We start from the raw sequence: 21,936 nt of genomic DNA on the forward strand, positions 1-21,936 counted from the left end.
ACCGAACTCCAGAATTTTTACAGATGAGCTAGCCAGTCACTGATTTCTCCGATGTTACAGTGGAAAAGAACCTTCAATATCGGCTGCCCTCTGGAATGACTGGCGTGCACAAGCACAGAAGGCAGGTGTAGTACTGTTTTGTGTATGGTGGTAGTACTAAATTCGTAGGTTGCTGCTCTGTAGAGAAGCACTTTCTCTGAAGTGCTGTTGTCCTTTACAGAAGCATGCTTTGCAAGCACCAATGAACATGCAGATCGTTAAGCATTTTCGCCTTATGTAGTCTGTCCATACATACTCCTCTACATAACCAACCCTATCAAACATTGCAAAAGTGGTTTAATCTGTACCCCAACAAGACAACATAAACAGACTTGCAGTATTATGTTTTCATGGTAGCATTCACCAATGGTTGGGTCAAGACACTACCATGAAAGGCCATACAGTGGATCACTGCACACAAACGGCAAGAGAATTAAACAGTCCAACGCCTCGTTTCACATAAAAAATTCCTAGGCCACATTTATTCACAGGTCAGAATGGCACACAGAAGGCTCACTGTTTGCACGGCAACTGTGCGCACATTCCTCGTCGGCAGACAATGCTGCAACATTTGGTAGAAAAAAACAGTTCCAGCACGGTGCAACATGCTGGCACATGCTGTTCTTGCCACCACCCTAGCCAAAAATGTGCATAAGACTGAAATGAAGAAGTAAGGAGCACAGATTTAAGGAAATATGACACAACCAAAGTTCAACATTTGATGAAAAGAAACGGGCAAGTCACAGGCATGTTTATAAATTTCAGACCACCTGCTGTATACAGTACTTTAATTAAATAGAATGGACGATTTCAAAACAGCAGCATGAAGTGTTTTTTTCCCCCCATCTTGATGTGCATGCGTACTCACACAGTTATAAACTTGGTAGTGAATAGCATCTGTGTACTAACCTTTTACAAAAACGCCATCTAGAAACAAATTTTTGTTTAACAGGCGGAAAAATATTCTAATTGCATATTACGTGTCCGCTAAAATTACATTAACACTGTTTAAGTAATCACAAGCACTTGGCACCTGTTTAACAGGATACATAGATACAACAAACACTGCCTCAGCTCTCTCAACGAATTTTAAGGTACGTCATCAGAATGCTCTTTCCATGTAGGCGACACAAAGGAGTTCAAATAGTTTTTTAAACACCTAAGTTGTCGAAAACAACACAAACAAGTACTTTAGCTTGTTCCTGAGCTAACAGCACAATATAACATAACTACAAAAAAAAATGTCACTTCATAGACAGCTCTGCAATGCATATGTACGGTATTCACATATTTCCCTCATTAACAAAAGCACAAATGCCATAAGGTGATATTCGAACATCAGAATGCAAGCTTCTTGCAGGAGACTCAAGAGCATGCATGACGTTCAAGTGCAGGCAATATGTCCTTTGCGAAGGAACACATCAAACTCCACAAATTTGTTTTATGCTGACAATAGCAGACATCTGCCCCTCAAGCTTGGGCAGTGATGTTTATAGCAGCTTAGAGAAACAAGGATGCACAAAAGATACATAGCTGATGCAGCTGTTAGTTACAGAAAGCTGTTGATAAGCCAGCTAGATGCTACGCTGGTGCTCGAAATGTCCGAACCAGTCAAGGGCAAACAAGTGCTTAGATAGCACACATCTCAGTCACAAACGGTAAGAAAACAAGCGTGAAAGTGTGTCAAAGATCAGGGACTAATGCCACATCTGGCTTCATGTAATATTGTGCTGATTTCCAGTACTTATAGTCTCATGAGTCCATGAGGCTTCTGTAAACTGTACACTGAAAGTCGTTAGTCTTCAGAGTAGTTAAATGTGGTGTTTGGCCCTGGCCTTTGTCTGTCTTGTCACACTATTTGCAACTTGAAGCAGCTTTCTTCACCAATAGGAGGCATTAATAACTACAGACCCTAACACAGTTGAGCAGCACGTGCCATCACCATCTTCTGTGCATCCTTGGTCTTGCAAAGTATTGGGCAAGCTGAAAACAGTGTTGACAAGGCTAGGAGGTGGCAAGTTCGGCACAACCACAGGGCCCACACAGCCACACAGCCTTTGCAGCGGCAGGAGGGAAGCCAGTGACAACAGGGCCGCGATACACCCTCATGGTGATGTGGCAAGGCCAGCCATCCAAACTGCCCTTGCGACTCCCTCAACATGGACCGGCCAGCAGGCGCTGCCTTCTCTTTTTTTTTTTCTGTGTGTGTGTGTCTCCCAGTGGCACGACGCCCAGAGGCGGCGTGTGGATGCACTCACTAGGACCGCTCCTTGTCCGAGGCCACGCCGTTCTGCAGCGAAGTCTTTGTCGGCCTGAGTGTCTTTTGCAGAACATGAGCATCCGCTGGCTCTATCCTCTTATAGTAGTGCTCCTTGGTCTCAACAATCTTGAAGCCAAACTTCTTGTAAAACTCGATGGCACTCTCGTTGTTCACCTGGACGTGCCTGCAAGACGACAGCTGGAAATGAGATATGCGACCAGGAACGAGTGCACACAAGGACCCAACACACTGTGCAGCACAAGACCCACATGGTCACGTGCACCACACTACAAAGCAGTAAACGGCCACAAGATGTGCCTCTGCAACCATAAAACAGAAAGGTAAAAGTACAGTGAAACCTCGTTAAACCATAGTTGGCCGGAGCTCGGAAAAAGTAAGTGCTAAACGGTAGTACTGCTTAATCGAAATAGCATGAGATCGCCCACTTACCTGTGAAAAACGGAAGTACAAGAGATGAAAGGGCAGAAGACATGCAGTATTTATTCACTTCGTTCGACAAAAGCATGTTATTTTTGTTTGATGCCGCGGCAGGCTAGCAGCGACGACGGTGGCCTCAAACTCGCTCAAGCTACGAGCCAGCTTTTCTGCCAGTCTCCGCATGAGGCTGACTTAACGCATAGCATCTGCCAATGTTGGGCCTGAATCGCCTGTGCTGTCACTTTCCGTGTCGTCCTCATCACTGTCGTTAGGCGACACTTCGGCAATAAGAGGTAATGATGGCAAAAAGTCAAACCTCGAAGCCAATGTATTTTCACGGTTGCAGCAGCATTGCCGACCAACTTCTCCTTCGCATTCCAAATGCCACACACTGCAGTGAACGGTAGATCCCTTTTGCGTGCCAGCACCGATTTTTTCGTGCCACATTCGACAGCATGAATGATGTCCAATTTTTCTTCTATGCTGAGCACCCCGTTTCTTACCTAGCTCGCATGATACAATACGGGCCACAACGCTCCGACTCTGGCACGGCGCTGAAATGATGCTGATGTTGAGGTGACTTCACCCTCAACAGCACCCTCTGCATTTGCGCTTGGAGGCCGTTCCGATCTCTGAAGCCCATTGTTCTGCTGGGCTGACGGACCGACGTGATTTCATGACGAAAAGTGGAAACACAACGTGTTAACCCATATGTACGCAATAAGCTGGTACGGTTTATGCGGATATAAAATGCTATATGTTCAATGGCCGCTGAGTCTGGGATTTGACTACTACTTTTCAAACGAAACTACTGTTCAAGTGGGTAAAGTTTAATGAGGTTTAACTGTACTAAACCTGCAGATTCTCCAACTGCAATCACAAAGCATGCTATTGGTGCAGTTTGTACGCAATTTCTACATTTGCATAGTTGGGTGTCATTGAAAAACCATGCACTCCATATAAAATCAAATATACTAGCATGTTCAGTTCGCAAATGCTAACACATTCAGCTGGGTGAGCATTTGCAATACATGCAATTGACTTCCTTTCCTTCAAACTAAGGATGAGCTGTATCCTAAAAAAGGCATGCTTGATTCATACCTGTGGTACACAGGCACAAAAAATGACATTCAATCATTAATGTTTAATGGGACTGACAACCAATTTTCATGATACCTGGCATCATGGTATGCCGGCATTAGTAGGAGGAAAACGACAAGTGTGGCCGTAACTGTGAGAAAGAGTTTTGTTTATGAAGTCGACATTCCTGCCATTCATGTTTTCCAAAGTGTTAAAGTATTTCTGCAATAATAGCTATGTTTTTGTGGTTTCCTATATGACTGCTTTGGTATTTAACCAGTCAAAACAAAACCAATCAAATCGAAAATGAAATGACCCTTTTACACATGATACGCAGTTCTGAGTGTTGCCCTAGCCATGCGTGCGCTTTTGATTTCCGAAGCATAGAATAAAGCGCAAGTGTCTAATAACATAGCAACTGCTATTTTAAGCAATAATTATGTTGTATTTAATAACCCCAGACTTACGTAATCTCATAGACTACATCCGAAGTGCCAAGGTTCCACCGCCAGGTCTCGCCACTTAATGGTTTTTTATACTTTTTTTGCCAACTTAAGATTATAATCTCTACTTAAATAGCAAACAGCGTGCTGGATTCTATCACTATAAATCATGGTCATTTCATTTCCATCAAAATGTCTCGCAACACATTCTGACCAGTTGTCAGTCCCTTTAAGGTGGAGTTGCCACACATCCAAATTAAATGGCGTCCGACATGATGTTGATGACGGCACATTCTGAAGCAATTGTAGGGCACTAATAAAAAAATTTTAATCTGCCTTGATGATTAGTGAAATGCAAAAATAAGCATACTGTGGTGCAGTTAGCTTTACCTTGCAACACTTTTACAATGTTGCAATCGGCCATAGCAACTTCGGCCATTGCTTGTCAATCCAAAGCCTAGAAGGAAACTGGCACCTGTCGCGTTGAGGCCGCTGTAATGCCGACCGGAGGAAGTATGCTGAGTACAACCCCTGTCGGGAGCATTGCAGTTGAAAGTTGTCTAATTATTTTTCACATCGTAAGACACTGCTTCGTATACTTCAGTTATACTGCACTGCATACGCCATGGCGTCAAGAGCATGCATTTCTCACGTCAAATGAGTTCTGGCTTATGCATTAAACAATGAATGACATTTCGTTTGTCCGAGTGCCATTACAAATTAAGGCAGCAAGTTAGTGCCATTTTTTTGTGCACGTGTATCATATGTGTTACAGCATCGAAATGAAGCTGAATGGTAACCCTTACAAACTCCTTAATGAATAACTAATGCAGTATTATTTATATGGCTTGTGGATGTTTGCTTATAGTGAAGTATGTAGTACATACATAAGTGTGCTCAATGAAGCTACGGATACTTACAGAAATATGCTGTCGAAGTTCCCATCTTTTTTAACATAATTTAGGACGTGCTGAACCATAGTTGTGCCTGAAACAAAAGAAATAGCAATATGACATCAGTAAATGACTATGCACTCATAAAAGAGTACCAACACAAGTGATTTTTCTGCTACCAGCAGCCACTGATGGTATTAAACCTCGGATACTTTTGCACGTGACAACTAATTACCTACGTCCTCTTTTATTGTGGCCAGCTCCAACTTCAAAGCTGAGAGTGCTACAACTCTGCAGGCCACAGCAGCAACTTATCACTTGGTATCGCAGGTCATATCCACAATGTGTCACAGAAGTTTGAGTGTGTACAGGCCCCATGAATACGCTTATCAAAAAGGGCCCCAAGCTTTATTTTTCTGAAGTCACAACTCTCTGAATGCAACAAAAGCTTGCCTACGTCGTGGAGCTCCTCCAAGCTAACTTAATTTCTATGTTGTGGAGTGCAATAGTCTGACAACAGCGCCTGAATCGCCTTCAAAGTTAAATTATATTTTTACCCACTGCTTGCTATTATACCTGGTTGACAATGTGCACATGTACAGTGTTGCCACATGTCACTCGAGTCCGGCAATTTCATTTTGCTCAGACTTGTCTTCAGCTCAAGGCAAGATGCACAAAGTGCCAAACTGGACTCGCAACAGGTATGCTCACAGTATATCCTTACAATGGCTGCCACTGGCAACACTTGCAAGTTGTAGGCCCGTGCACGTACAGGGAACTGCACAAATCCCTTGTACATCACCCCCTGATTTTTTCAGGTATTGCCAGGCCATTTGAGCGAAACTACAAACAGTATCATAGGTTGCCCAAAAGTGTATTTTTAAAATGCACTTGCAAAAAATTTATTTTGCACAGGACAAGAATAATGGCTCTGAAAAATTACTGCTTCCACTCTTTTTCCCATCGTGCCTCACAACATAGGGCACATGTCAAATGATTCAGTCTATGTACAGTTAACTACGAAATTTCATGAAGCACAATATCTAAAAAAAGAGTTCAATATTTGTGCAGCCTCGCAATGCAGCCCGGTATTCACAATTCCAGTCTCTATTAGTATATTCAAACACTGCAATGTGTGGTTTTACTGGCTACTGTTACAGGCTGCTCAGAAATTTGATGTTTCCCAGAGATCCTATGGATCATTAACATTTGTGGTCGACTGTACATACAGTTGAATCTTGATATAATGAACACATATAATGAAGCAACTATAAAATTTGATATTTTTTGCCAATATCAGCATGTGTACTTATAAAAAATGAAGGATATAATGAAGGTATTTTTGTGCCGGATGCCGCTTCCTTATAGTGAGATTCGACTGTATGTATTGCTGTTTGTGGAATAGCACAATATTTAAAGACATACGCCAAAGACAGCAGCAGCAGCACTGTCAGCACCTTTTGATGTTTAACCCCAACACATTAGAAATGTGTTGTATGAATATTCTTATAGAAGGGGGCAAAGAAAAGAAGCCACTATGTGTTACTAAGTATGTTACTACTGATGCATTTACACCCGCAGCTTAGTGGAACCTAGCAATAATGTTTTGTGACATCTGGCTGAACCTTAAACCACAAGATGGCTTCACCAGGAGCAGCATTCTTGATTGATCACCTTGTAGGATCCAAAAAATCTTGTGACTCGGCACAGCATCTGCGAGCAACAGTGTCGTCGGCACTGGTGAGGAATACTGTTGCTCATAGACGCTGATGTGTTCGTTGACGAGTCATGCGAATGTTTGCAGAAGTGATTGCCTTAGATTTGGCCCCAGAGCTGCTGCTCACTTCTGAATTATTCTGCAGACGGTGATACGCATATTGACAGGCTAAAACTCTCTCACAGCTCGGAACAGCAAACACCTGCACAAGTGTCATTGACAATACAACAGCACACTGCTTAGGAATAGATCTTCTTTGCCCCTCAGCATTGCCTTTTCGCATTGTTGTCAGGCAGCTGGTGTTTTGTACGCAGCATAACAGCTGATGATGGCAGTGGTAGCTTCAGTGTCACCTTCTCTAATAAAAGCATGCTACAATTTGGTTTATGGGTGGTTAATGAGTCGGTTACCCACATTCAGTTTCATTTGGAGTTCACTACATCTGCGTAAATCAGAAACCGTTGAGTAACCGAATGCTGAAGCACAAGAGCAAGACATTACAATAGGCTAGTTCAACTGCGTATGCTGATGCGGAAATTCTGATTCATGCTCACATAACTTTCAGCACTAATCCCGTCATCATTAAATATGCACAACACCGTCAGCAATTTATGCATAGCTTGCATGTGATGTCGCATCCACTGGCTTGTTTGTGCGGCCGCCATGCTTATGAACCATGGCGATGGCCGTCACTGCGACAACAGCGGTAAATTGGCAATGGTGACGTGATGCTAGCTACCCAGCCTTTTGCTCAGAAAGTTGCCAACAAGTTTTCATGCGGAGCTGATCACTTCAATGTGTTCATGCTACGAGGAAAAAAATTTGGCACTGTGACATGTTGATACTGGGAGCAGACGACGATTGCCAATTTCAGTGCCTTCCTACAGATAACTCACGATGGCAACTTTAGCTATCCTGTGTTTTCATCACAACTTCGTCGCCCTCTAACAAATGAAAGCCTACAAGTCACTGGAATCTAATAACTGTTTTAGGAGTGGATTGGTGAAAAGTCCGTCAGCCAAATGGCCCGAGAAAGACTTGGAGAACTGTTTCATCATCGGTCAATAAATCAGAATGTGTGTGGATACACAGCTCTCTCTGCATTCTCTAGAAGTACCTGTACAACTTATACCTGCTTCATTGCATGTTGCTTTGCCTGGCATTGGTAACGTACAAAACATTTGGGCTCAGTGCTGTAGCCCTATTGAAGGGTGGGAGCCCAGTCTAGATAAGTACCCTCGAAACGTTTCCACAATCTCCTTGTGAATATGTCAAAAGCGTACTTCGCAACGTTTCCAAAATTCACACGTCCCCTAGTTTGCAGGAACTTCTTATGGGCTTAGCTATCACAAAGTGTGCACAACAAACTGTATGTCAGGGCATGGTTTGTCTAGATTCACATGCTTTACCCGCGTCAGCCACAAACTGTGTCGTCATGTGCTTAGGGACTTTGTGTGCTCGCACTGATCTTCCACGGTCTTCGGCTGGCTAATATGTTAAGTGTATGTTGGCTCCTTCCTCGTATTGCTGTGACTGCAGTTGCAGCACCCCACAACTGCGCAGGCAACAATACTGAATTAACAAATTTATGCATGGCATGATATAGACTGGCATCTTTATACCGTGAGCGGTGGTCAGTCGGTGTTCAGTGGTTCTTGGTAATGGCAGATTACTTTCCCATGATTCCAAGCTGCGACACTGGTATGTATACTGCCCTCCTACCACGCATAACCAAGGGCTCTTTATCTCGTAACACACTTGCGGAGACTCACTGCTACAAGGCGATGAGTGCATCTCAACTTCGCTGTGGAAGCATTCTCACAAAACTCACCGATGCCTAATCTTCTGTATGGCGCAAGGCAGCCCAGGGTCATGATGTAAAGGCGCCTCGTATTTTCTGACGTGTCAATCCGGCAGCAGACCGCGCCGACGACGATGTCATTGTAGTAGGCTGCCAAGAAAATGAGTATTTAATTACGTAAACAGGCAGCTAAAGTGAGCAAAGAAAAATGACGCTTTTTAAAACCCTAGTCATTCGATTTACGTACCTAATTTTGCGAGCTCTCCCGCTTCGAGTACATCCTTGTAAAACTTGTCGTTGTAGCTGACCGGGAAAACTACTTGGTTTAATCTTTTCAACTGGTTGATGTTGTGAGGCGTGACATCACCGAGTTCGATCCTACATCCCCTGTCGAGAGACGAGCACCGGTAAATAAGCACACAGTACAAACCGACGTCGCCGGCGCAATAGCGATCACCACTACACAGTACATCAGCACCGCGCGAACTTGTTGCTAAAGCGTCGTACAAGTTTCACAAGTTCTCTCGCAAGCAATCGCTGCCGAAAAAGTGCTTTAGGATTCCACTGCAACAGGCTAACCTACCTTATGCACATGCTTCGTCAACCTTTGCCGTATTTACGACCACGTGAAAAGAACACGACACCGGTTGCGAAACAAACAAAAAGACGTAAATAACCGCGGCCAGATTATTTCTCGTATCATTTAAGCCTAACGCTAACGCAAGACGCCAACGCAAACACTGGCGGTAAAATGAAGCCAGTCAAGCCTATATACAAAAAAATTATTTATATGGCCGAAAAAAAAATTCTGCTGTCCTCGATTTGCAAAATAAATATTTTAGGCCGCAGTTTTCCTTGCCGCGCGCACTGTGCGCTTAAAAAGGAGACAGCATGAGCTGGTTGTTGTGCATCTACCGTGCTGCGCAGAGGGTCCACTATTTCCATTTGCATCGTTGCGAGGTGAAGCAACGTATCAAAATCACGCTCACCTTGACTTTGTCATTTTAATTCATTAAACCCCGGGGAATTAGGTTTGAAAGAAACCAAGCAGCCTAACACTCGCGCCAACATACAGGCATGTGAACTAACCCAGCGGAAGCTGACGGAAGTCTGTGAAATTGATTTTAACGTAGCTTACGTAGCCGCAACAACGTATAATCCCTACTGTAAGTAAGAATTTGTCTAACAAAACTCAACGCATTTTTATTTCAAACTGTTGATAAAAAAACAGTGATATTGTGAATTAATTATGAGACGTAAAAGTAATGTTCGCTCTGGTTCGCTCGCTCATGCGTACGGTCATGTGATTTCTCGCGCAAAGCAGGCAGCAGTAGAGAAGGTGCAGAAGGAGAAGCAGGGGTCTGGCGGTAGGTGTTACCGTTCGATGGTGGTTCTGTTTTATTTTTCGGGTCTTAGTTTTGTGCGTTGCAGTTACCTATTACCTCTTGCGCATTCGTTTCGCTTAAAGCTTCAGCTGGCTTTTGTTTGACGCAGTGAAACTTTTCAATGTTCCGCCGGTTATTTGCATTGACCGGCTCTGCATGAGCCGCCAGCGCCAGCTCTTTGACTTGCTTTTGCGTTTCCATGCCACTGCGTAAAGCTTGCTTGATTAGAAGTGAGCCTCTTTAGGCCGCCTGAGTTGCGTCGCACCTGTACTGTGAGCGGAAACTAACCGGAATTCGTCTGCGAGCGCTTGTTCGTTATCATTTACGACGCAGAGCCGCCGCATTGGTAAAAATAAGTTTTTCGGTTGGATCCCCGCCCCCCTTACCCACTAGAACCGCGCTAAGACGAGTCGAGATTCATCGGGGTTTGCGAACATTTAATTAATAAGAAACCTCTGTGTTTTGATGCTAATGAAATCGGCGTTACAGACCGCAGTTGCCGCGGTCGCCAGGTCATGTGACGCGCGGCTCCGAATAAACTGCACTGTGAATACGCTGCGTTCAATGTTTAGCGGTTGTATCCGTCTCCTGCGACGGTCATTTCTACGAAATATCTTAAGCAGTACTACAAGATTTGTGCCGTTGCTGCATGCTTGTAGTGCCAGCCGCCTCTGTTCGTATAGTGACAGCTGATCGCGAACTCGTGACTTTCAGCAAACGACTGCTGACCTGAACAAGTCGAGATGTCTCTACCAAAGATCCAGAATGAGGAGAAAGAATCAAACCTCGGATATGTGTATGCGGTCTCCGGTCCCGGTAAGCAAACTGGTTTATATTTATCCAGTCATTTTGAAATTTCAATTGCAACTGCAAGATAGTCTGCTTCATGTCCAGCATATCCTAACCGTTGGATAAGTAAGCACTAATAGGTTTGTATAGTCGAGCATGTGCTCAGAAAATGAGCTGCGCGACAGCGGCACCTTCTGTGACCCAGTGCGTAGTAAACTATTGAAACCTAACACTGGAGGACCATAAATATTTCGTTCACTGTAAGAACGTCAAAAATTTAGACTCGGGCTTTATTCGAATATGTTTAATGTTGATTAAACTTGCAGGATGGATATAGCGAATGTAGTACCACTAAGAATGGCTCATGGATACGTTCAGTCGTCAGTCAAATTCCGTACATTCACAAACTTTCCGAATTTGAAGCACAGGAACACTTTGTCTTTAAGCGTCAAAAAAGGGTTTCACTGTATTAGTTGCGGCTGGTGCCTCTGTAGCCCCTTTTGTGATAATTCTAAAGTATCCCTTTGCAGAGGTGTACTTTACTGCAAGTGGGATTTTGGGGAAAGCAACTTCTATTGAAATGACATTGAATTGGCTCAATGACAATGGATATGTCCACTGTAATGCATAGTGCCTGATGTTCTACCATTATTGCAGTTATATTCAACTCCTGCCCTCGCGACCCTTGGGGGACCGCAAGTTCTGGTCAAATTAACCAAAAGGTCAAATTAAGACAGATTCAAATATTTTTGTTGCTTAAAGCAGTCTGTCATTAAGACTGTTTCAATACGTTAGTGCAATAATTACATATGTCATCAGTCAGTAGCCTACATACCTCCAACACTATCATCAGCACCGACAATATTGTTGCCCAGGGAACAATGTGAGTCATCATTTCTGCAGAACAAGTTACTGCCGTCACTGCTGTTGTCTAGGGAACCACTAGCGCTGTCTGCTCATAGAGCTGACATAACCAACTCTAAGAGGAAACTCTCCACTGTGCCTATGCATTGAAACTAGTAACCGCGTGGGCACTGCCATTTCAATCTTTCAATAAAAAATTTATTTTATAGTGAGGTGGAACAATAAAGGTTCATCATATTTAACAAAGCTGCGTTTGTCTAGTCTAGTACAGGTGAAGTTGAGTTCTCGGTACGAGTCAACAACATATGCAGACAATAAGATGCGATTAAGATGAGATGCGTAGTTGATGGAATCCCAAGCCTTGCTAGATACGGTGGCATCATCTAGTTATGGCGCATGTAAATGCACCCTCTCGCGCACAGTAAATTTTCTAAATAGCCATCGGATCTTTCTAAAAAATACATGGAATAAACCTTACTCCCTGTTTTACATATGTGCTATGTGCAAATTCAAATTTTGCATGATATATTGGAAATTTTTTCCATTATATAAAATTTGTATTAGCCAATCTGGAGATAATTGTGCTGAAGACAAGGAGGGGTATTGACATGGCTGTGCCTTTGCAGTTGCCACTTTTTCGTCCAGGTTTTCCTTAAGTTAGTGTACAAACTCTATGGAATATTTTGGGTTTTCAAGCTTTTAGAAAGCTTTTTGTGTGCATCAGGGGCATTGTCGGGAGGTCGAATTAACCAAAGCGATATGCTTTTGCCTTTGAACTAAACAAGCTTTCCTTATATATCAATGCATGGTTTTTTGCTGAAACGTTCCAGTGCATTCGAAGTAAGCAAAGAGTTGAATCAATGGGAGTCTTCTGTATTAAGACTTGTGGGATTTCACTTCTATGGAGGAGATACCTGCTGTCATCAGAGAATAGAATGTGAAAAAAAATTAAATGGTGTTGGGTAGGAAAATGCGAGTGGGGTGCTTCGTGATGGTTCTTGGAATGCCCTGTTCACATAACCTAGAGCTGGAATAATTCAACTTAACAAAAGTTTTTCTAGATTGCCTAATCGCAAAATGAACTAGCTAGGTAGCTGTGGAGCTGATAACAACATCGAGGCCGAGCGATGAGCTTTTCCTTCATGGTAAATACTCTTTGAGTGAATGTTGTGTGTAATAGTCCTGTTTAAGCAATTTCAGTGCATGGAGCTAATTTGTCATAATTGCATGCAAGGAACAGCAGCTCCACATGAATTAAAGCCTGCAAAGTCTCGCATGATGCTTAAAAGATGAGTGTTCTCCATTATTTTTAACCGCCACCATCCTCTTCATATGAGAAGCTCAGTTAATTAGTTGATTCATATGTTTTTGCTATTTGTCATGACAGTGTGTCCATTAATATTACATTAAGGACTTCCACTGACCTAGAATCAATGGGTTCAGTCGTTACAGCGGAAAAGATGGCCGGAACTGCCATGTACGAACTTGTACGTGTGGGTCACCAAGAGCTGGTCGGTGAAATCATCAAGCTTGATGGTGACATGGCCACCATCCAAGTCTACGAAGAGACCTGTTTCCTTTTTGCATGCCTGTGGCCTTGCTTGTGTCAATCAAGTGTTTACATAGCATGTTTGCGTGGACTTCACCATTCATTCTTTGCCAAGCAAGTTTTAAAGTGATAAAGAAAAATTACAAAACTTGCCAAACCCATATAACTTGCCAAATCAACTTAGATAGGCAGGTTACTCTTTCGAAGCTTTATTTTGAGTCTACCTTGCACTAGCAGAGCTTGCTGTTAGCAAAGAGGACGAAGGGTAGCTTTCCTTATTAAATTTCACATTTAAATTATGGCATTGAATACTGTATTGAGTACCCACGAATTCTTTACTTCTAAACAGTGAAGTATGAAGTTTGCACAAAGTCCGTTTGGGAAAAAACCAGAGCGCCACCTGCTTTCGTTTGTGTTTGTGGTTTACTGAGCCTCCTTTCGCTGCAATTTTTTTAAAATTGAATGTAAAGGTTATGTTCTTAGTGCTTAGAGATTTGTGTTTTATGGGCATTATCATAGGGTCTGCAGCATTTGTTGAGCTGCCAATTAAACGGTGAGTAGGTGACACGGAGGATTTGTTAGTTGTTAACATTCCTTGACGGCCTGAGCCCAGCTGGACTCACCGTTGGTGACCCTGTGTTGCGAACGGGCAAGCCCCTTTCGGTGGAGCTGGGGCCGGGCATCATGAACAACATCTTTGATGGCATCCAGCGGCCCCTGCGAGAGATCCATGCACTGTTTAACAGTATTTACCTGCCCAAGGGTGTGAGCACGCCGGCTCTCAGGAGAGACGTCCAATGGGAGTTCAAGCCGACCAACTTCAAGGTGACATGTTGCCTTGTTTCGGTAGTCATGCGAGCAGTTAGTGTAGTTGCATGTGCTTGGTAGTTGTGTTTGTAAAGGGTACCATGTACCATGTATAGGGTACCATGTAAAGGGTACCATGTCAAGGCAATGGAATATTCAGGTTCCCGAGACTTCCCCGTCACTCGTATGATAGTAAAATTGTTCTGCAAATTCGAAAATAATCTTAATTAAGCAATAAAGTACAAAAATGAAACTGAAACTTGACCAAGCAGCTGAGCAAACCTCTTCGTGTGATGTCACGGGAGGTACCCTAGCGGGGACGGCGTGCAAGACATGGAGGGATCGTTCGTGGGGCTGACGAATCGGCGATGAGCAGGCAGACAGCTGATTCCTGACTGCACTGGACCTTTGGGTGACGATGTCGGCTGCACCAGCTCTTTGGATCTCTCAAACAGTGGCAGCTATAATTATGATGAATTTAGTAGCCACGAATCACTGTTAGCATTCAAGCCGCCACCATGAGAGCCAGTGCACATGTCCAACATATCGCACTTCAACATGACGACAAAGGGTAGCTCTAACCACTGATTTTATATGTGATGCTTACTTTTTTAGGTGTTTTACCCCTTCTCAGGGAAGTGCTTTGCATACTCACTGTAAGATGTGAGCATGACTTTCCTCATTTGTATCCCGCAAGATTGCCTATGATAGTCGAAAGTACCGAGCGGTGCAATTGTTTACATCGACAGGTACAGTGTTCGTCGTTCACTTGAGATATAATGTTAGCCGCTCATTGGTAAAATGTCGGAACATATCAAAATATGCAAATTTTGTGCATGTAAGCATCATTATAGCCCTGAGTCACGGTACTATGAGCGACCACACACCTACGGAAACGAGCGAGAAACCGTAGTGTGGGAGCTTTGTTATGCTGCCCACTTACCATTCTTCTCATTCTCTTCATGCACACAATTAATGTGTTCCATAAAGCAGACACAAATGAGGACTTTGCACATATGATCGTCCATATATAGAACGTGCAGCTTTCACGCGAAAATGCCAGTGCCAGCATTGACACTGTTGGCAGCTGAATGAGGTGGTTGTTTATGCTGCTGTATCGAAGAGGCCTCCACTTGCTGCCCATTTGAGATACAGGGCAAAGAGTGGCCGCCTTTGAGAATGGCAATGTGTGGACATTAATAGCACATCATGTCATTGCTTCTAACTTTTTGCGTGTGCACTGTATGAAATGAGGAATAGTTTATTTCAAATCCATGTGGTCAAAACTAAACTACAGAAGCAGTTTTTTCATCCTAATGGCTTAACTAGCTTAAGGTCAGGTGCTCAGATATGCCAGCAGTCCATGCATGAACTTGGTGACTGTGATAGGCTTAACCTCAGCTGAACACTGTCGGCATATGTTCCAACTGTGTGTGCGGATGACAAGGACTGACGTTTGCGTAGGCAACAATGCAACACCACTTGTCTCCCATCTCTTGCCCGTCCACAGGGAATGCAACTTCTCACGCCAAGCACCAGCTCACGATTGTAGACTCCTCCACTTTCTCGTTGCTGTCTGTGTGATCCCAGTATGCTCTGCGTGTACAACACGTAATACACAATGTGGCCTGTAACTGAGAAGGAGGTAAGGGAGGGCACTAGAGGAAATTAAATGTTTGTAAAAAAATCTTCACAGCTCTCAAATCTGCTTTTCCGAGGACATGACGGAAGTGTGCAGAGTAATGTATTCAGAGAATTTCACTGCAATCAGTTGACATGGAAAAATCGCCGGAGTTTCCCTTTAAGTTCCTGTTTATATTTTTACGATATCATCGAGTGATTCTCAAGAGATGAGCCGCAGCGACAACGACGAAGAAGTTGGTCGGTGCCCTTGGCACGAGCGAGTGTCAGCCTGGCTGCCTGGCTCCAATGTAAATAGTGTGTAAATAGCATCTTTCGTCTGTGTCTTTCCACACGTAACAATATATTAAACTGAAGCTTTCAGTGGATCTTCCCCTATTTTGCTCGGACTGTTGTTTGGCCGAATGAACTGGTCTGGTCTCAAAGTCAGTGTAATCAAGGAGGGTGACTTGGTAGGCTGATTCTGATGGCAATATTGTGCCTGCCAAGTCTTCCAAGTATACGGTGATATTTACAAATTTGGGCTCCTCTACAATTTCAGATATGTTCCATAAATTTTCCAAAATGTTGGCAAAAAAAAACTTTTATTGAAAGATTGGGTGGCATAAGATTGCAAAAAAAAAAAATGCATGCAAATAACTGTCTTTGGACATATTGAACTAACCAAGGTCTGACGTACAGTGAGTGCAGAAACATTTGAGGTGACTGATTGCTGTGGTTCCATAGAATCGCAATGATAATGCTGGAGATACTGTCAATTTGTCACACTAGTGCTGACTGCGGATGAATATTAAGTACTGCAAACAAGACGTGAATGGTGTTTTGCTTATTAGTCTCCAACCATAGCCTTAGGACTGTTTTGATGGTGAGAGGAGTGATGCGTGCCTTGAGCAAATTTATCCAAACAAGTTTTAGAAGCAAGTAAAATAGGCAGTAGCAATGTCACTGCAAAATATCGCTGATCTAAAAAACAATGTGTTCGAAGTTTGACCTTTCTGCTCAAGTTGCAACCTGTGTGTTGTGTTTAAAGGTAAATCATGATTAATAAAGTGTGTATGTACCCTACAGAAGGTGTGTTCTCTTTGCAAGCTTGAAAAAAAAAAAAATGTTGCCGGCTCGTGAAACGCACATGTGAAAACAAAACCACGCATGGCGATCATGACATATTTCTGGCTCCAGCAATTGCTTTGGAAACTTGCAGTAAATAAGGGCGTGACCTTCAAGAGTGGCTTACGCTACTCTGAGAAAGCTGTTGCTAGGGGTGTGGTTTGATTTTGTCGCTCGTTATTAGTGCCAGACTGATGAACAGTTTAACTGCAATGTGAAAAAAAATTAGAACAAATATTTCTACTGCAGTGAGTGCACTCGCATTTTGCCAGCTTGCTGTTGGAGATGCACGAATTAACATGCAATGCACAATTCAAACTTCAAAATTTGGTCTCGCGACCCATTTAAAGTGCACTTGAATTTTTAGATGCATGTGGTGTAAATTCAGAGCGTCCCCGAGCTACGGCATCACTCTTGTCCGACAAGCTGTTTGCCTTCCCATGAGTCGCTGAACCGTTCTGTGCTCTCTTGCAGGTTGGCAGCCACGTGACTGGCGGTGACATTTATGGCATTGTCCAGGAGAACACACTTGTGCAACACAAGATAATGCTGCCACCCAAGTCAAAGGGCACCATCACATACATCGCTGAACCTGGCAACTACGCTGTGAATGTGAGTGTTCCCACTCCGTGAGGACATATTCGTGGGGCTAAGGAAGTACATCTTGCATCAGGGGCTAAACAAATGTTTTTTCATGCACAGTTGGGGCTCAGTGGCTATGACAAAGTTCTGTCTAGCACACTGTCATAGGTTAGGCTTCTAGTTGCAGCATCCACATTCTAGTGTGCACTGGAAAAATGTTTGTGCACACCGCCAAGAACTAGGGGTCTGCGAATAGTGATTTTGAGATCAAATACGAATCAAATAGTGCCAAAAGTGAATCGAATCGAATATCGAATACTTTTCGAATAGTTTTCGAGTAGTGAAAAGACGTTATCACAATAATATAAAGCGATGTTCACATCTCAGTATTTTTAAGTTAACAAGTTTCTGTCATTACGTAACACATCTTAAAGCATTTTTTATTAAAAGCACAAATGGTGCATTAGGAGCAAACAAGTAGTTTCTTTCCAAGTACAGGGCTCTGCAAAGAGTGCGAATGACTGCAGTACAGCCTGTAAAGTATGGCTAGCTAAGTGACATAGCATGCTCCACTATGCAAGTTCTCGTGCTTTGTCTTTGCCGTGTCCGTGGGGGGGAAAACTTACCATCCTTTCAATAGGTGAAGCGCCAATAGTGACGGCACACAAGAAGAAATACAGACAGGACAAGGCGCTACTTGCAACTGTTTATTGAAATCACAGGTGGCTGATTATATAGCCATGAGGAGAGGGGAACGAAAAAAGAGGGACACTGAATATTGTGTGCCGTCACTATTGGCGCTTCACCTATTTAAAGCTATGCACCAACTAGCCCCACAACGTGTTTTACTGCATTACCATCCTTTTGCTTCAATTTTATGTTTATTTGGGCACTGTTGAAGCTCTGCAATATTCTAAAAGTATTGGCAAAATATTATTTGATTTGAAGACCGAATCGAATAGGGCACTACATAATTCCTTATTCTGGAGTTTTGAATATTCGTGCACCCCTACCAAGGGTGTTGGTCAGAATTACCCATCACCCTCCAGAGCAGTGTTCCTTGCTGGAACTAGCATTGGGATGCCAGGCCCAAACAAATACTTATCCTCATTCTTATACTAGGTTCAAAGTGTTTTTCTACTATGAGGGCCTTTTGTTGTAAGTACTTGTACCAACCCAGTGCACATTGTCTGTAATGCAAAAAAAGGGAACTTATTGGCATAAACCTGTTATTTTTATGACTTTTTTCATAAAAATGGGCTGACAGGTGGTCTTGGAGGAACCACTCCTTTTTTTTTCATGGAGCACCAGAAAGCTTGTCTAATGTAGCTTGAACTGCAGGCGCTCAAGATAAATGTTCAGTTATTATTCAACACCGTTTGCTTTCTTGTCTAGTTATGTGCTTTTTCATTTTGTGCTGTGGCTACTCGTGAATTAATACCAACTGGCAGTTGTGTACCATACCGTATGTCGGCAGCCTAACATATATATGCATGAAGCCACTGCAGCAGCTGTGGCTGCTGAGCACGAGGTTTTGGTAATCTAGAACTTGAAAGGGGGCTTACTGCAAACCTACTCTTGTATTGTGTTTTAAATGCACAAAAAAGAAAAGTTAAAAATGCCAAAGTAATAAGTCAATCCAGAACACCACTGCAGTCTCTTGTAGCCCTAGCGTCACTTTGGGACATCAATCATCATCAGTCAATCATTAACAGCTGCATGCTCTATATGCAGCTGTGCTTGTTCTGTGCTGTAGGTAAACTGAGTGCAGCTTGCATTAAGAACCAGTGTGTGTGAGTGGGGACAACAAAGGAAAGATCTTCTGTGATAGATAGAGGCTTGCCAAAGCGTTGTGGTTCTTGATTTTAATTGCAATGCAGTACACTCCTGTAGTGCTAAACTTCAGTTACGTATTCCCTTATCTCATAGGTTATGCTGGGTGTAGCAGTATGTTTGCAGCTCAGCTTTTCTTGTGTGCTTGGAATTGTAGCGCTGCGCTTAAGCTAAATGTACTGTAGCACTCTACTGTCATTGTCCCATTTTAGGACAAGATCTTGGAAATCGAATTTGATGGTGAGAAGAGCAGCTACACAATGATGCAAGTGTGGCCTGTGCGTAACATGCGCCCTGTGACGGAAAAACTGGCCGCCAATCATCCACTGCTCACCGGCCAGAGGGTTCTTGACACCCTGTTCCCGTAAGGAGTCTTTCTTGATGCCTGTCCTTCTCAGTGGGTACTTTAGTGTCGTTCAGTGGCTGAGGAATCTGGAAAGCACCAGCAAAGGTCTTAGTAAACTTGTCCACCTACAATTGAACCTCGTCATAACCAAGTCGCATCAGACATAAGAGTTCCTTTATCATATCCAGCCATTGTTTAAGCATACGCTGTATTTACGGTAGAACCTCCTTCATATATACTACGTAAAAAAACATGAGAAAAAAGATGTACTAACCGGGAAAACGTATGACCCGAAGTCACACCCACTGCGGTGGCTAAGCAGTTATGGTGTTGCGCTGCTAAGCAGGAGGTTGTGGGATCAAATCCCGGCTGTGGCAGCCGCATTTCAACGGGAGCGAAATTCAGAAACGGCAGTGTCCTGTGAATTGGGGGCACGTTAAAGATCTCCTGATGGTCAAAATTAATGCAGAGTCTCCCACTATGGTGTGCCTCACAATCAGATTGTGGTTTTGACACGTAAAATCCCAGAATTCATTTGAATACGACCCAAAGCCACAAAAGAAAATTGGCAGACTCAACTGTAGTTGACATCTATGTAATGTGAATTCTTACTACACGAGACTCCAACATGCACCCAGCTCGTGGTGCACGAGCGGTACAAAACATGCATTGTTTTTGCAGCTTCGCCAACCTTACGTCTGAGCTCCTTGAATTTGGCCTGTGTCTGTAGCTTCTTTGGGTGGGACATTTTGTTGAAAATCGTTGCGGAGTGAGACGCTGACTCGCATTAGCTAGGGACGCCCCAGGGGTCTGAGATATGCTTTGTCGTTGTGCTATTGTGTAGTGTTCTAACACAGTGACGGGAAACTAAAACAATATTAAGCATGTGGGCAATGCAGAACGTCACTCAGACGTCGCTTTAGATGTTCCACCTAACCCCGCCGCGTTGTGTCCGAAAACTGGGGTAATGAGGAGCGAACTCTCCGTCGTGACTGCTCTTCTGATCTCGTGTGTTGTACATATATGGCTGTAATTACTGCAGTCTGACCCAAAAGCAACGAAAAAAACTTGAATCGCCTAACCATGAAGTCACTACTGTTGTCACCGGCCTGTCGCATTTCACACTGTTCATGGAGCCTACACCTTCGTCTACCATCTGCCCAGTGAATCACTTCGTCCTTGATGATTGTGAGGTTGTCATCTAATCTGATGTCACAAGTTTCAGACAGCACCACCATTCTCCACATTGACTTGTTATCTCCTGCTTGCTCTGAAACCTAGGCATATATAATGCCACACTCTGAGGCTGCCATTGTGCATGCTGCCTGTAGTTACCTGAGTTCAGTTCGCACTTGTATCAGTGAGCAGTCCTTATTCTTCCACCACACCATGTGGTATCATGTGGTAAACACACGGTTGTGTTGGATTTTGACTTTCTTAATTGGGTTGTACTGATTCATAAGTTCCTTCTGGGAAACCAATTAATGTAAAGAACCATTTCATACTTAAAAGGTGTTCAGACATCCAGTGCAAATTGGAAGTCACATCTTTGTTGAATGTGGCTTTCCTTTTTTGTTTCAAGCCTTTCTTGCAACTAAGTACCATGTCTAGATTTGCTTCTGGATGCCTCTGATGTTTTATATCAAGTTAACTTGCTAACTTCTGACAAGTTACAACTTGTTACAACTTGCCAACACAAACTTTTAACAAGTTTGTGTTTACATTATCTTTCTTATCCACTTAGGCTAAAATACTTGTCATGAAATTGTCAGTTTGCATGAGTTTACGAATTGCTGATTGAAAAATTGCCAGTCAGCAATTCTGATTTGAGGTAAGCGACCTTTTATGGAATATCATGATGCCATTTGTTTTCAAATTCCTTTTGTCCCAGATATTCATGAAAAAAGTGAGATGCGTACTCGTTGATTGTATGATGGAACTTCTTTCTAGGTGTGTCCAGGGAGGCACGACTGCCATTCCTGGTGCCTTTGGTTGTGGAAAAACGTGCATCTCTCAAGCCCTCTCCAAGTATTCCAACAGCAATGTGATTGTGTATGTCGGCTGCGGAGAGCGTGGCAATGAAATGTCTGAAGTACTCAGAGACTTCCCTGAGGTAAGCGCTTGCCTAAGCTGCTCATTTTCATCTTCTGGCCACCTGCCACGATGACTGAGTGGCTGTAAAATTGCGCTGTCTAGCATGAGGTAGTGGGGTCTACTGCTAACTACGTTGACCGCATTCTGAGGGGCGAGGTGAATTGAAACAACGCTTGTGCACTACGCTTTGGGTACACAGTAAGCAACACCAGGTGGTCAAAATTACCCTATTTACTCGCTTAATGAACACACTCGCATAACGAACGCA

General features: G+C 43.3%; 2 protein-coding genes across 3 annotated transcripts in view; one reads left to right on the forward strand and one right to left on the reverse strand.

The window, feature by feature from the left end:
• Positions 1–492: 492 nt before the first annotated feature.
• san (Probable N-acetyltransferase san) lies at positions 493–9,789 on the reverse strand. 2 transcript variants are annotated; one of them, XM_055071036.2, is made up of 6 exons: positions 9,661–9,788; positions 8,919–9,058; positions 8,702–8,821; positions 5,181–5,247; positions 2,298–2,483; positions 493–696 (listed from the first exon to the last, which is right to left on the reverse strand). In XM_055071036.2, exons 1-6 carry the CDS (start codon positions 9,672–9,674, stop codon positions 675–677), a joined length of 549 nt encoding a protein of 182 aa, XP_054927011.1. In that variant the 5' UTR covers positions 9,675–9,788; the 3' UTR covers positions 493–674. The 2 variants fall into 2 exon arrangements, with proteins under 2 accessions (XP_054927011.1, XP_054927012.1); XM_055071037.2 differs by lacking the exons at positions 493–696; positions 2,298–2,483 and adding an exon at positions 4,599–4,791 and having other exon boundaries at positions 9,661–9,789.
• Positions 9,790–9,941: 152 nt separating this feature from the next.
• Positions 9,942–21,936, forward strand: part of LOC126531221 (V-type proton ATPase catalytic subunit A-like) — a 42,373-nt gene continuing 30,378 nt past the window's right edge. Inside the window, exons 1-7 of the mRNA XM_050178658.2 lie at positions 9,942–10,038; positions 10,771–10,872; positions 13,153–13,281; positions 13,872–14,083; positions 17,288–17,425; positions 19,441–19,592; positions 21,525–21,687. Coding sequence (XP_050034615.1) covers positions 10,800–10,872; positions 13,153–13,281; positions 13,872–14,083; positions 17,288–17,425; positions 19,441–19,592; positions 21,525–21,687 — 867 coding nt within the window. The 5' untranslated portion in view covers positions 9,942–10,038; positions 10,771–10,799. The remainder of the gene's footprint in view (positions 10,039–10,770; positions 10,873–13,152; positions 13,282–13,871; positions 14,084–17,287; positions 17,426–19,440; positions 19,593–21,524; positions 21,688–21,936) is intronic.

The sequence above is a fragment of the Dermacentor andersoni genome, chromosome 5 (assembly GCF_023375885.2).
Source record: "Dermacentor andersoni chromosome 5, qqDerAnde1_hic_scaffold, whole genome shotgun sequence".
NCBI classification, from domain to species: Eukaryota; Metazoa; Arthropoda; class Arachnida; order Ixodida; family Ixodidae; genus Dermacentor; species Dermacentor andersoni.